A 13,098-nucleotide genomic window follows, 5' to 3' on the forward strand; every position below is an offset into this window, starting at 1 on the left:
TGGCCAGGAGCAAGTGGCTACTTTTCAGTTACACAAAAATTTAACACCAAAACTACATGTAAGAAAAAAATTCTTAAAGTAACCTTATTGAGATGATTTTGATGTTTTTGAAGAATATTTTGTTCATTTACAGTTATGGGTTTAAATGTTTTTAGTACTCTTTGAATAGTACATCTTCCCGACTTTTATTTTTTTAGAATGTTTCCTCAGTGTTTTTTTGATTATTTATTTATTTGTTTATTTTTGAAAGGTAGAGTTGCAGAGAGAGATGAGACACTGAGAGACCCTAACTGCTATCCTCTGGTTTACTCCCCAAATGGCAGCAGTGTTCAGGGCTGGGCCAGGCTAAATCCAGGTGCAAGGAACTTCATGCCTGTCTCCCATGTGGTTGTAGAAGACCAAACTGCTTTCCCAGGCACGTTAGTAAGGAGCTGGAGGAAAAGTGAATCAGCTCAAACTGGAATTGGCACCTGTGTAGGATGTAGCATTTCAGGCAGCAGGTGCGTGTCGCCCTGTGCCTCAATGCTGGGCTGCCTCAGTTATTGCTATTCAAAAACTATTAGACTCTGCTTTTCTTTTCACAACAGAATATAAGCAGTTATATTTAAAATGAAGGAACAGCCATTTAATTTATTGATTGAGACCCATATTGGCACCAGGGTTTGGTTTTTGGTTCTGGATCCTGACTCCAGCTCTCTCTGACTGAAGTCCTTGGGAGGCAGCAATGATGGCTGCAGTGACCACAGTCCGAGTCTTCCATGTGATTGTCACCCACGTGCAAACTTGGACTGTGATTCTTGGCTCCTGACTGTGACCTTGCCTAGTTGCAGCTATTACGGGCATTTCCTGTGAGAACCAGTGACTGGCAGCTTGCTTGCCTTTTCTGTCTCTGTCTCGTATCCCTCTCTCTCCTTTCTCCCATCTCTGTTTCTCAAGCAAAAATTTAAGAAATAAAATGATCTTAGCAGAGTTTGACAACTGCCTTTTTAAGCAAAATGATTCAGGTCTTATTGGCAGTAGAAATGTTGTTGAGTCATTTTGTGGGGGATAATCAAGTTTACTGTATGTTGACATCAGTGCTATTCTATTTTCTTCTCTTGTGTATCAGCACAGTCTGCTCTAACCCACTGTCTGTAGCTTGCAGAACACAGAGAAGGGCGCCAGACCTGCACCCTGGAGTCTCTTTGCCACTGCCCTTTTTATGAAGAAGCCATGCATTTAGTTGAAGAAGGAAAAATTTACTCACGAGTGCTAAGGTACCATTTCATTTCTGCTTATGTTTATGGAAAAAATGAAGATACAATTGTGTTTGTGATACTAAATATGTTGATGAGAACTGGGAATAACACTCTCTAGGTCCAAGTTGAAAACACTGTTTTTTACATGTTCTGTCAGTGTTGAAGACATGTGTTTTGTGCTAAGGCCCTGAGGCTAAGCCTTGTTTGAGTCCAGATTTGTAGTAGGCTTGATCTTGCATGTAGTGTAACAATTGTCTCCCCTTTTTATTACATAGAACTGAAATGTTGGAGTGCCTGGGAGACAGTGATTTTCTTGCCAAACTTCACTGTATTCGACAGGCTTTTCAGGTATTTTGTCTAACATTAAGAGACTTCATCCAGCCTCACCGCCTCACCCTCATGTTAGAGAGTCCAGTGCATATGAACAGTAAGGCTCCTTATCCTCCCTGTCCCTAATGACAGATGCCAAGCCTACTGGGCTTATTTCTCTTCTCTTCTACTTCCCTTCTTCTCTTTTCTACTTGTCATTGTTCCTTCCCATGGATTCCCATGTCCACCATACTTTGTCAAAATAGGATTTATTTTTAAGTGTCTATATATTTATTTGAAAGAGTAACAAATAGAAAAAAAAACTTCTATCTGCTGGTTTGCTTTCCAAATTACTGCAATAGTTTGGAGTTGGGTTAAGCTGAAGCCAGGAACCAGAAACTGCATCCTGGTCTCCCAGATGGATAGAAAGGACCCAAACACTTGGCCTGTTTTTCCCAGGCACACTAGCAGAGAGATGGATTATAAGTGGGCCATCTGGGATTCAAACTAGCACCCGTATGAGATGCCAGCATTGCAGGCAGTGGCTTACCCCATTAGATCATAATGTCTGTCCCCCCACCCCATTAGGATATTTTGGTGTTGAGGTATATGGAAATGGCCACCTGAAAAAAAAAGTCTTTTCTATTATCAGTTAGTGTGTATTTAGCTTATTTTCTAAACCTGAGTGAATTATAGATTACTGATTTCTTAAAGTCATTCAAAGATAAAGTCATCCAAAGATAAAAATATCTTTGTGTTCAAATATTTTGGGGGATATATAAAATTTAATTTAGATATTCTAATAAGGGTTCAAATTTAAAATTACTGTTTATTTCCCCTTGATCGTTTTTTGTTTGTTTCAAGAGCTTTTTAAGTAAGTTGGGACTTTTTATATGGTCTGCCTTTTGACATATCATCACATGTAACCCTTCGACTATAGTAGTACTTTTAATGCCTAGATAAGCTGTGATGTTGGATGGCTATCCATTCCAATTCATTATATGTCTCGTTTTCTTTGTTTTGGGATGGGTGTGTTCTCAGGTAATTCTTTCAGAAACAGCCAACAGGATATTCCTTGCTGAAAGTGGAAGGAAAATTTTATCTGCTTTAATTATAAAAGCACGAAAGGTAAACTTATTGTGTTAGAAAGTTTTTAATTGTGTTTCTGGTTGAAATTACTAAATGTATTAAATTTTTAATATAAGAAAAAGCTGTTATAGGTAATTGTAAAAGTTCACCTATTAAGGTTAAATTACTGAAAGAACATTGATTTTTTTCTTGAGGTGATTAATTTTCTCTGCATAAGATGTACACCAATTTTGGCGAAGTTATTTGTCATCAGTTATTGCCAATTTGCCATAAAGTTTTTGACTGTCATGGTGAGAATCATCTACTATAAGTTCCCCAGTATTATTACCACTAAAATGTCATCTTTTACCTCCCTAAATCTTGTTCTCAAGGAGGATTATAGGCAACAACATTGGTTGCAAAAATCTGGAATATAGTTGAGGTGCCTATTACTCATTTATGGTCATGGGACTGAATAAGCCAGAAACAATGCCCTTCTCACCCTAATTCCCTCATGTCATCAATAGAATTGTGTTACTGTGTTGATTAAATAAGTGATGAAGGGAAAAGCAACTTTAAAGATAAAGTAATAGGTAAATATAAGGTGGCATTAATTATTTACAAGTCCCATGTAAATTTGATGTGGCTTTCTTAGGCAGGTGAACCCAGGGATTTGAACTAGAGTCCTTCCAAAGGGAGCAGAACTGCACCAAGAGCATAACATTGTGTCTTCTATAATTAGACTTCTGTTCTTAAGGAGTGACCTAAAGAGGCATACATATGTGAACAGTTAAACAGTTTACTATAACCTTTGATGAGCATTCTTAGTCTTAGAACCAAATAGCAAATCAAATAAATGTGGCGTAGTTTGAAAATGTATCCTAATTTAATAAATTAATTCATCTAATTGAATTACAATGTACCAAACTTCTTTGAAGAATAACTTATTTACTTGGTAAGCTTGAGCCTTGTTGTAAAATTGAGGTCAGGATTAAAATATGTTTTCTTCTGCAGAATCCAAAGAAATTTGAAGATGTTTTTGATGAAATGATCTATTTTTTGGAACAGACCGATCACTGGGATAGTACTGAAATGGAACTTGCTGCTAGAGGGGTAAGTTCAAATTTTTCATAGTGTTTATTCCTCTTAGTTAATTACTCATAGTGTTGACAGTTGTAGCTCCTTGTCCTTGCCAAGTGACTGCAAAAGCAAATGTGTGATGGTGGAGCAACATCTTTCTTCCAACAGTGTTGTAAACAATAGCAATTGCACTCGTCATACATTGGGACAACAGTTGTTGACAGCTGTTTTTTTAAAAGCCTTCTTCCTTTGTTTTGTTCGCTCCTTTCTTCCTCCTTTCCACGCAGATGTCAGCTAGCAGGTGCTAGCAGAGTGGTAAGGTTGGCCTATGCAAGTATGGTATCAGATAGGATAACAGGGATACCCCATTGCGGCTTGGAGAGTTGGTTACATACATTGCATTTAAAAAATAAATATACCCAAAAACTAAGAGCCAGATTTACATTATAAAATAGAGAAGGAAAATATAAAATTTAGAATTGAAATTAGAACTGTCACTGGCTGGGGAATCAAGATGGTGGAATATGGTAAGGACATATTTAAACAGAGAAACATAAGCCAGTTTGAAGCAGAAAGGGCACATTCCAGGAAACAGGAGAGGACAGAAAGACAGCAGAGGATGTGGAGACTGACGGATGAAGGAAGCAGCGGAAACAACAGTATGGTTCTGCAGCGACCAATATCTCAGTAGCATTCAGCAAGAAGCAGTCTGAACTCCACTGGCAACTAGAACTCCAACAGCAACAAGGTGGGAAGGAGCATTCACCAGGAGCTCAGAAGAAGAACTGCCCATCCTGCTGGTCTGTTTGATTTGACCAGCAACATAGACAGAGCAGCAGGGTCCAGATGGGCCATGCAGGAATAGGGTGGATTTCAACTCCAGTGTGCCCTCTACAACTGAATCGGACACAACTTTGTATCAGGAGAAAAAGGCTATGGACAGTACTGCACATGCACTGGGCTGGGAGTGAGCTCCTTTCTGGCTCAGTGAACTGCAACAACATGGCATCCTACAGGTTCCACCCAAGATAGGTCCGAGTAAGCCCTAGACCTGACAGCCAGCAGATCAAGAACTCTAGTAATGGCACATCAGGCGCCATTTTGTAAGAGTGCAGGGACAACAGTGAGCTGCACATGTGCAGAGCTGGGAGTGAACTCACTGAGTTCAGTGCATTGCACTGGTCCCACAGGGAAAATAATACCGACTTTGGCATTGTATTGGGCAAAATAGGTCCATGTGGCCCTCAGACCTAACAGCCAACAGGTTCTGGCAAGATCAGCACCAGCAATAATCTAGTTATATAGGACATCTGCTGTCTCCCAAATCCTGGGAACTGTTCTAATAGGAAGTGGAGGAAAGGTTGTACAGACAATGGTGCAGCTTCAGTATGGGAATCACAGAAGGTGGAGAGTGGTGAGCCAGGAGCTGGGGGCTAAGAGACCTTGGTGAAAGTGTAACATAAGAACCCAGACCTGGAAGTTGCTGGACGAAGTGGCACAACTGACTGCAAGCAAAAAGAGCCATGTGCCAACCACAATAAGTAAAATTGAATTGTATGTAGACCTGTGGTTGACATAGCTTAGAAACCTGCCCTAAGAGAAGAATCTGATAACCAGAAGTACAATGACCAAGAACAAAAGAAGAGATGAAGGCACAACGAATATTACTAAAGACTCCCCTGCAAAGGAGCAAAACCCTTTGCCAACCTCAGAGTTAACTGAGGAATATATCAAGAAAATAGGTGTTACAGAATTCAAAACACTTGTTATAAAGCTTCTTATCAACAACGAGAAGCACAAAAAGCAGGCATTCAAGCAACTTAAGGAACATGTCACACAGGAAATGAATCAAAGGAAAGCTGACATAGAGAAATGAAGAATACAGTGAAGCAAATTAAAAGTACAGTGGAGAGTCTCCAAAATAGAATGAAGCAAATAGAAGAAAGAATCTCACAATTAGAAGATATTTCCAGGATAAAAACAAAAAAAGAGCTGGAAGCAGAGCTGGGTCAAGCTAAAAAAAAGTATTCAAGAACTGAAAGACCCTATGACAAGGCCAAATATAAGAGTTATGGGAGTCCCAGAAGGCGCAGAAAGAGAAGCTGGGATTAAAGGTGTATTTAGTGAAATAATAAGGGAAAATTTCTCTAATCTGGAGAAAGACTTGGGAAACAAGATCCAGGAGGGGCACAGAACTCCCAACAAGGTTGACCAAAAGTGATCTTCACCACGACACGTGATAATCAAGCTCTCTTCATCAAGCATAAAGAAGATTCTTCACACATGATCTTAGCCAAAAGGCCGAGAAGTGATAATAAAAAAGATTCTTAAATGTGCACGTGAGTGCCCAGTGTGGTGGCCAGTGCCGAAGTCCTCGCCTTGAACGAATCAGGATCACATATGGGTGCCAGTTCTATTCCCAGGAGCCCCATTTTCCATCCAGCTCCCTGCTTTTGGCCTGGGAAAGCAGTCAAGGACGGCCCAAATCCTTGGGACCCAGCACCCGCATGGGAAACCTGAAAGAAGCTCCTGGCTTTGGATTGGCTCAGCTCCAGTCATTGTGACCACTTGGGGAGTGAATCATTGGACGGAAGATCTTCCTCTCTGTCTGTCCTCCTCTCTGTATGTCTAACTTTCCAATAAAAATAAATATACAAAGGGCCCGGCAGCGTGGCCTAGTAGCTAAAGTCCTTGCCTTGAACACCCTGGGATCTCATATGGGTGCCGGTTCTAATCCCGGAAGCTCCACTTCCCATCCAGCTCCCTGCTTGTGGCCTGGGAAAGCAGTTGAGGACGGCCCAATACATTGGGACCCTGCCCCCTTGTGGGAGACCCGGAGGAGGTTCTTGGTTCCTGGCTTTGGATCGGCGCAGCACCAACTGTTGCGGCTCACTTGGGAAGTGAAACATCGGACGGAAGATCTTCCTCTCTGTCTCTCCTCCTCTCTGTATATCTGACTTTGTAATAAAAATAAATAAATATTTTAAAAAACCAAAAAATAAATAAATCTTTAAAAAAAAATTGTGCATGTGAAAAAAATCAATTGACATATAAAGAAATGTCAATTAAATTGACAGGTTACATCTCACAGGAAACTGTTCAGGCCAGAACAGAATGGAGTGACATGTTCAGATTCTAAAAGGAAAAAATTGTCGGCCCAGGATAACATACCCAGCAAAGCTTTCCTTTGTCCTTGAAAATGAAATAAAATTATTCCACAGTAAAGAAAAGTTTTAAAATATACCTCTTCCCAACCTTCCCTACAAATGACACTTATTAAAGATGTTCTCTTGACAGAGAAGAGGAATAGCACCCACTAATACAAAGGTACATGCAAAGAACATCCCAGTAAGATAACAATAGAAGACTAAATCAATGAACAACCCTTTGCTAAAATGACAGAACCAATTTATCACCCATTCATATTAACCCTGCATGTAAATGGCTTAAACTCATCAAGCAAACATCATAGAATAGTAGACTGGATTAAAAAAACAACGCCCCCTCCCCCAAAATAACGCCCATCTATTTGTTGCCTACAGAAGACGTATCTCATCAGAGGAAACTCTCTCATGAATTTTTTTTTGTTAGTTTCATTCTTCAAAACAGTTTCTCCTGATTATGTTCTTCAGTGACTCAGGTCATACAGTAGCATCATTTTCTTCAAGAAGGTTCTTGAATTTCATTTCTTCACTGACAGATTAGTTATTCAGTAACATGTTATTTAACTTCATGGTGTTGTAAATTTCTATTTTTCTTTTTTTAAATTATTTTTTTAAAGATTGCTTTTATTGAAAAGTGAGATATACATTGAGCAGGAGAGACAGAGAGGAAGATCTTCCGTCCGATGGTTCACTCCCCAAGTGAGTGCAGTGACCGTTGCTATGCCTATCTGTAGCCAGGAGCCAGGAATCTCCTCTAGGTCTCCCACATGGGGGCAGGGTCCCAAGGCTTTGGGCAATCCTTGACTGCTTTCCCAGGCCACAAACAGGGAGCTGGATGGAAAGCGGGGCTGCTGGGATTAGCACCGGCGCGCATATGGGATCCCGTCGTGTTCAGGGTGAGGATGTTAGCCACTAAGCCACGCCGCTGGGCCCGTAAATTGCTATTTTTCTTCCTCTTGTTAATTTTGTATTGTGGCTTTTCATTTAAGAGGATGTATACTCAATGTGTAAATCCTTTGAGGAGCTGACCCTTTCTTCTGTTCCCCAGCCATGCACCCCTGCAATTTCTGCTGTAGAGAGCTACTGTGCACTTCCGGTGATTTCTTTCAATTCAGCATTGTTATGTTCCTTCTGTTCTTTTAAGCTTACCATTGTTTTTTTTAAAATTTATTTTTAAAAGATGTGTTTGTTTGAAAGTCAGAGTTACAGAGAGAAAGGAAGAGAGAGAGACCTATGTGTAAGTCCATGTCGCAGATAGCCACAATGTCAAGCGATGTGTCAGGCTGAAGTCAGGAGCCAGGAGCTTCATCTGGGTCTTGGCAAGGGCCCAGGTACTTGGGCTGTCTTCTGCTTTTTCCAGGCTATGAGCAGAGAGCCAGTACAAGTCATCTTGCAGAGCTGAGTTGCTGCAACCTGTTGGCTAGTCTTTGATGCAGACTTGTCAGACAGGTTCCGAATCTACAGAATAACCATGTTTGACCAGCCTGCTCTGCCAGCATATTCTGGTTTGACTCCAGTTTCTACAGATGGTAAAAACCTGCTGTCCTCTGTCCATGGGAAGAGAGCCTGGAAAGGGAATTGATAACAATCCCAGGTCAAAGATGAGGGAAGTGCATCCTTTGGGCTGACGGGTGAATTGGATTACATAGGGTATGGGCAGGCATGTGGCCTCCAAGTCATGACCTTAAGCTAGCTAGCTACTTATCTTCTTTCATTCCCTTTCAGAGATTTCTGACCCTTAAGGGTTACTGAAGAATGCAGATTCATCACATTTTCTATAACTCTTCGTGCTGATTAGGGGCACAGGCTTTGCCTATCTTGAGTTTGGGACTCTCTCTCTATCTCATTTAATGGGTTCGTCTCATAGGCTGGAGAATTTCATGCAGAAGAAAAGGAGGAAAGGAGGGAGGCATGGAGGGAGGGGAGAATATCCTGTCAAAGGAAGAAGAAAGGCAAGAAGAAGAAAAGAAGGGAGGAGAGGATTACCTGTCGAAGGAAGGGAGGGAGGGAGGGAGGGAGGCAAGGCGGGAGGGATGGAGGAAGGGCCTTAAAGTTTCTGACAGTTATTTCCTCTAGCTAAGATGCCTCCTTTCCTGAAGGAAGCCTGCTCTGACGTGTCTTAAAAGATCAAAGTCTTCATCTTGGGCTGTCAAAGCACCCTGTCCTTTTCTCTTTATTATCATTAGCACGCTTTCTAATTGGATGTTTTATGGGATTATCATGCTGCTGTTTCCCTTTGCTTACTGTGTAAGTGTGGGCAGCTGGTACAGCATGTGGTACAGCACAGTGTGCACGCAGGAAAGAGCAAGAAGCTGATGTTCTGCTGGGAAAGATAGGTAGATCTACCAGTGACTAAATAACAAAGCCTACTGAACATCGTAGGTGCTGGAATAGAAGCTTGAACAAAAGATTCCCAGTTTGGAGACGTGGGAGAGATTAATTTTGCTTGGTGTGAATAAGCAGCTGCCATGTGAATTATAATTTCTAGCGGTTTTCACATTTATCTTTTTTTTTTTATGAGATGCAGTCTGATTCAACTCAGAAAATCCTACCAGAAATCACATTTATTTAAGCTATTTATAATAATAATTTCTGTCAATTTAATACAGGTGAAAAATCTAAATTTTTATGATGTTGTTCTGGATTTCATATTGATGGATTCCTTTGAGGATTTAGAAAACCCACCCACGTCCATACAGAATGTAGTGAATAATCGCTGGCTAAACTCTTCCTTCAAGGAAACAGTAAGTAATGATTTACTTTTCGCAGCCATTTAAATTTGATGAGAAATGGATAGAACTAAAAAAAAGTCTAATAAGGTTTACATTTATAGAACAGGTGTTTGACCCAGCAGTTAAAGCATTCGAGGCGATACCTGTTACCTCGTGTTGGAGTGCTTTGCTATGGGCTCCAGCATCCTCTAAAGCCCGCCTGGAGAGGCAGCAGGTGATGGCTCATGTGGTTGCGGCTCTGCCACTTGAGAGCCTCATACGGGAGACCTGAGTTGACTTCCTAACTCCTGGTTTCAGCCTAGTTTAGCCTAGCTCAGTCCCAGAGATTATGGGTACATAAAGAGTAAATGAGTGGATGGGAACTCTGACTCTATTTGTCCCTCTCTGTATCTGTCAGCCTTCAAATAAATGTTTACTAATTATGGAATAATGAGTATGGAAACAGTTGACACTTTGATTTTGGGGGCAGGTCTATGTACTGCATAGCACTTCCAGGTAAGTTCTCCTTTGACCCTTCTATAATCAGACTCAGCTGTGACCTGCAATGCCCAGCATTTATTCAGGTCTCTAAAGAAGCAGCTCAGGCCTTATGAAAAGTTGTGTGTAACCAAAATGGCTGAATAACTAAACTGAAATGTAACAGCACCAGTAAAAATTTTAAAATGGCAACATATATAAGTTTTTACAAACATTTATCTTCATCTTATTTGAAAGGTGGAGAGTATAGAACACAGGTAGGATAAGGTTTGCCAACTGCTGTTTTACTTTTCAAATGCCCACAACATCCAGGCCTGGCACAAACTAAAGCCAAGAGGCCAAAACTCAGTCTGGTCTCCTGTGTGGGAGTACTTAAGCCATGTTCTGCTGCTTCCTGCATTATACTTTGAGAGGAAACTGTCCGAGCTAAAGAGTTGGAGCTGAAAACAGGCACTCAGACTTCCAAGGCAGTATTTTTTCAGAGTCAAGGTGAATGTTATGGTGCAGATACCTGCTTCTCATAATATTGGAGTACCAGTTTGAGTCCTGCCATTCTGCTGATCCAGCTTCCTGCTAACGTATCCTGGGAGGCAGCAGATGATAGCACAGGTGCTTGGGTCCCTGACACCCATGTAGGAGACTTCAGAGTTCCTGGCTCCTGCCTTTTGTTTGGACCAGTCCTAGGGGTTGCAGACTTTTAAGGAGTGAAACAGTGACTAAAAGAGATCTGTCCCTCTTCATTCTGCCTCATCTCTCCACCTTTCAAGTCAGTGAAGACAGTGAAAGATACATTAGAAGAGAAAACTATGGAAATTTACATTCTTAAATACTAGTAAACATTAACATAGAAAAATAGGCATATAAAAAATAAAACAGGTTTAACCATATTCTGAACTTGTGTTTTTGTATGCAGATATTTGTTGACTTGGGTTTTGTTTTTTAAGTTTGAACCTACAAGTTAAGTAGAGTGGATATCATGTTTTATGATGAAATTTGAAAGCCTTTAAAAAATATTCGTATTGGCAATTTTTAAATTCTTTTGTAACTTACAATTAATAAATTTTAAATCATTTTAAATAATTTCCCCTTGATTGAAGTGTATTCTAACCATAAAAGTCACATGTTGTGCATTTCTTTGAAATTTATTTTTATTGGAAAGGTAGATTTACAGAGAGAAGGAGAGACAAAGAAAAAGATCTTCCGTATACTGGTTTACTGCCCAAATGGCCACAACAGCCAGAGCCAGGAGTCAAGAGCCAGGAGTCAGGAGCCAGGAGCTTCTTCCAGGTCTCCCACATGGGTGCAGGGTCCCAGGCTTTGGGCCTTCTTCTACTGCTTTCCCAGGTCACAAACGGGGAGCTGGATGGGAAGTGGAGCAACTGGGACACAAACCAGTGCCCATATGGAATCCCAGCACTTTCAGGGGGAGGATTAACCAGTTGAGTCATTGTCTGGCCCTTAGATACCGTAAACCTTGAATTTCTAGTAAAAAGCATTCTTTGGTAATGGAAATGTGAATATAGCTATAAATTTCAATCTTTCTTTTTTCTGCTACCTCTGTTTAGGCTGTGACTTCAAGTTGTTGGTCAGTGCTGAAGCAAAAAAGGCAGCAAATGAAGGTAAAATTCATCATTCATATTTATTATTATTTAAATTTTAAAGTTAAAGCTCAGTATAATAGGCTAGAAGTCCAAGATCAGGTAGCCACCTCTGTTGAGGGCCTCTCCCTTGATTTTATCGCTGAAAGCAGATGATCATTGGGCCCTCAAGAAGGAGCCAGAATACCAGGGCGTCTTTGCTGTGTATCCACATGCCCTCACAGTGACTATTCTAACCCCAGGAGAGCAGGACCTGGTAGGAGCAAGGCATTTGTCTTCATTATTCACACTCCTCCCACTTAGGCCCAACCTCTCAACACTGCCACACTGGAGACCAAACCTTCACTGAGCTTTGGCGGGAGCATCCTGTATTCAAACCATAGCAACTCATTTGCTAAACAATTTGAAGATCCTCTCAGTGGAGTACCTGAGTCAGTCCTTTTGGCGGTTGATGTGGGGACTGTCTCTTAAGTTAGATGAATGACTTTCTGATACTGGGTTCACTTCCTGTGTGCATGTCTTCTCTGTTCACTAATTTCTGTGTAATTGAATATGTGATTGTCGAGGCATGCGTGGGATTTCAGGTAAGTAGAAGGGCTAGAGGTGAAAGCATCTTCAGCAGATATGTTTTTAATTTACTTATTAATATTTTTTAAAAATTGCTTAATATCACTGTTGACATTTCATGTAATCCAGTTAAGAAATAATTATTCGGTTCTAATGCCTGATTATTTCAGTTTAGGGACCCTTTGCCTAGCAGCAAAGTGTCAAATTTTGTACCCTGCTGCCATGATCCACACCTTCGATGGCATCTCACCACCCCATTACTCTCACTGTGCTCTCCTAGTGGGAGAGGGTGTTGATTATGGAATGAGAATGTGTGGTTTTCAAATGCAATTTCCTTCCCATGTGGCCTTTAGCACATTGTTTAACCTCTCTGTGCCCCAATTTCCTTATCTCTGAATGCAAGGACAGTAGTGGTATCTAATTTATAGGGTTTTTAAAAGATTCAGGGAGAACCAAGATGGAGGAATAGGGTAAGGACACGTTTAAACAGATGGAAAAACATTTAATTAGGATGAAGCAGAGAGGACATATTCCAGGAATAGGAAAGGACAGAACAACAGCAGAGGGGTACCTGGAGACTGACAGACAAAGGAAAGCAGCGGGCACAGCAGTGTGGTGTTGCAGTGACTAATACTCCAGCACAACGATCTGAACTCCACCAGCAGCCAGAACTCCAGCAGCAACCAGGTGGGAAGGGACTTTCACTGGGAGCTCGGGTGGTGAACCCAGACAAAGATCTGTCCGTCCTGCTGGTCCGTTTGATTTGACCAGGAGCAGAGACAGAGCAGCAGATCTCGGATGGGCAGTGCAAGAACAGAGTGGATTTCATAGCCCGGTCAGCCCCCTAGAGCTGAATTGGGCACCA

General features: G+C 41.2%; 1 protein-coding gene across 1 annotated transcript in view; it reads left to right on the forward strand.

The window, feature by feature from the left end:
* Positions 1-13,098, forward strand: part of MIGA1 (mitoguardin 1) — a 116,788-nt gene that overhangs the window by 95,909 nt on the left and 7,781 nt on the right. Inside the window, exons 8-13 of the mRNA XM_004582106.2 lie at positions 1,138-1,256; positions 1,514-1,586; positions 2,589-2,675; positions 3,630-3,728; positions 9,469-9,603; positions 11,634-11,687. Of these exons, the coding sequence (XP_004582163.2) occupies positions 1,138-1,256; positions 1,514-1,586; positions 2,589-2,675; positions 3,630-3,728; positions 9,469-9,603; positions 11,634-11,687 (567 nt within the window). The remainder of the gene's footprint in view (positions 1-1,137; positions 1,257-1,513; positions 1,587-2,588; positions 2,676-3,629; positions 3,729-9,468; positions 9,604-11,633; positions 11,688-13,098) is intronic.

Source organism: Ochotona princeps, chromosome 2 (genome assembly GCF_030435755.1).
Source record: "Ochotona princeps isolate mOchPri1 chromosome 2, mOchPri1.hap1, whole genome shotgun sequence".
Lineage (NCBI taxonomy): Eukaryota > Metazoa > Chordata > Mammalia > Lagomorpha > Ochotonidae > Ochotona > Ochotona princeps.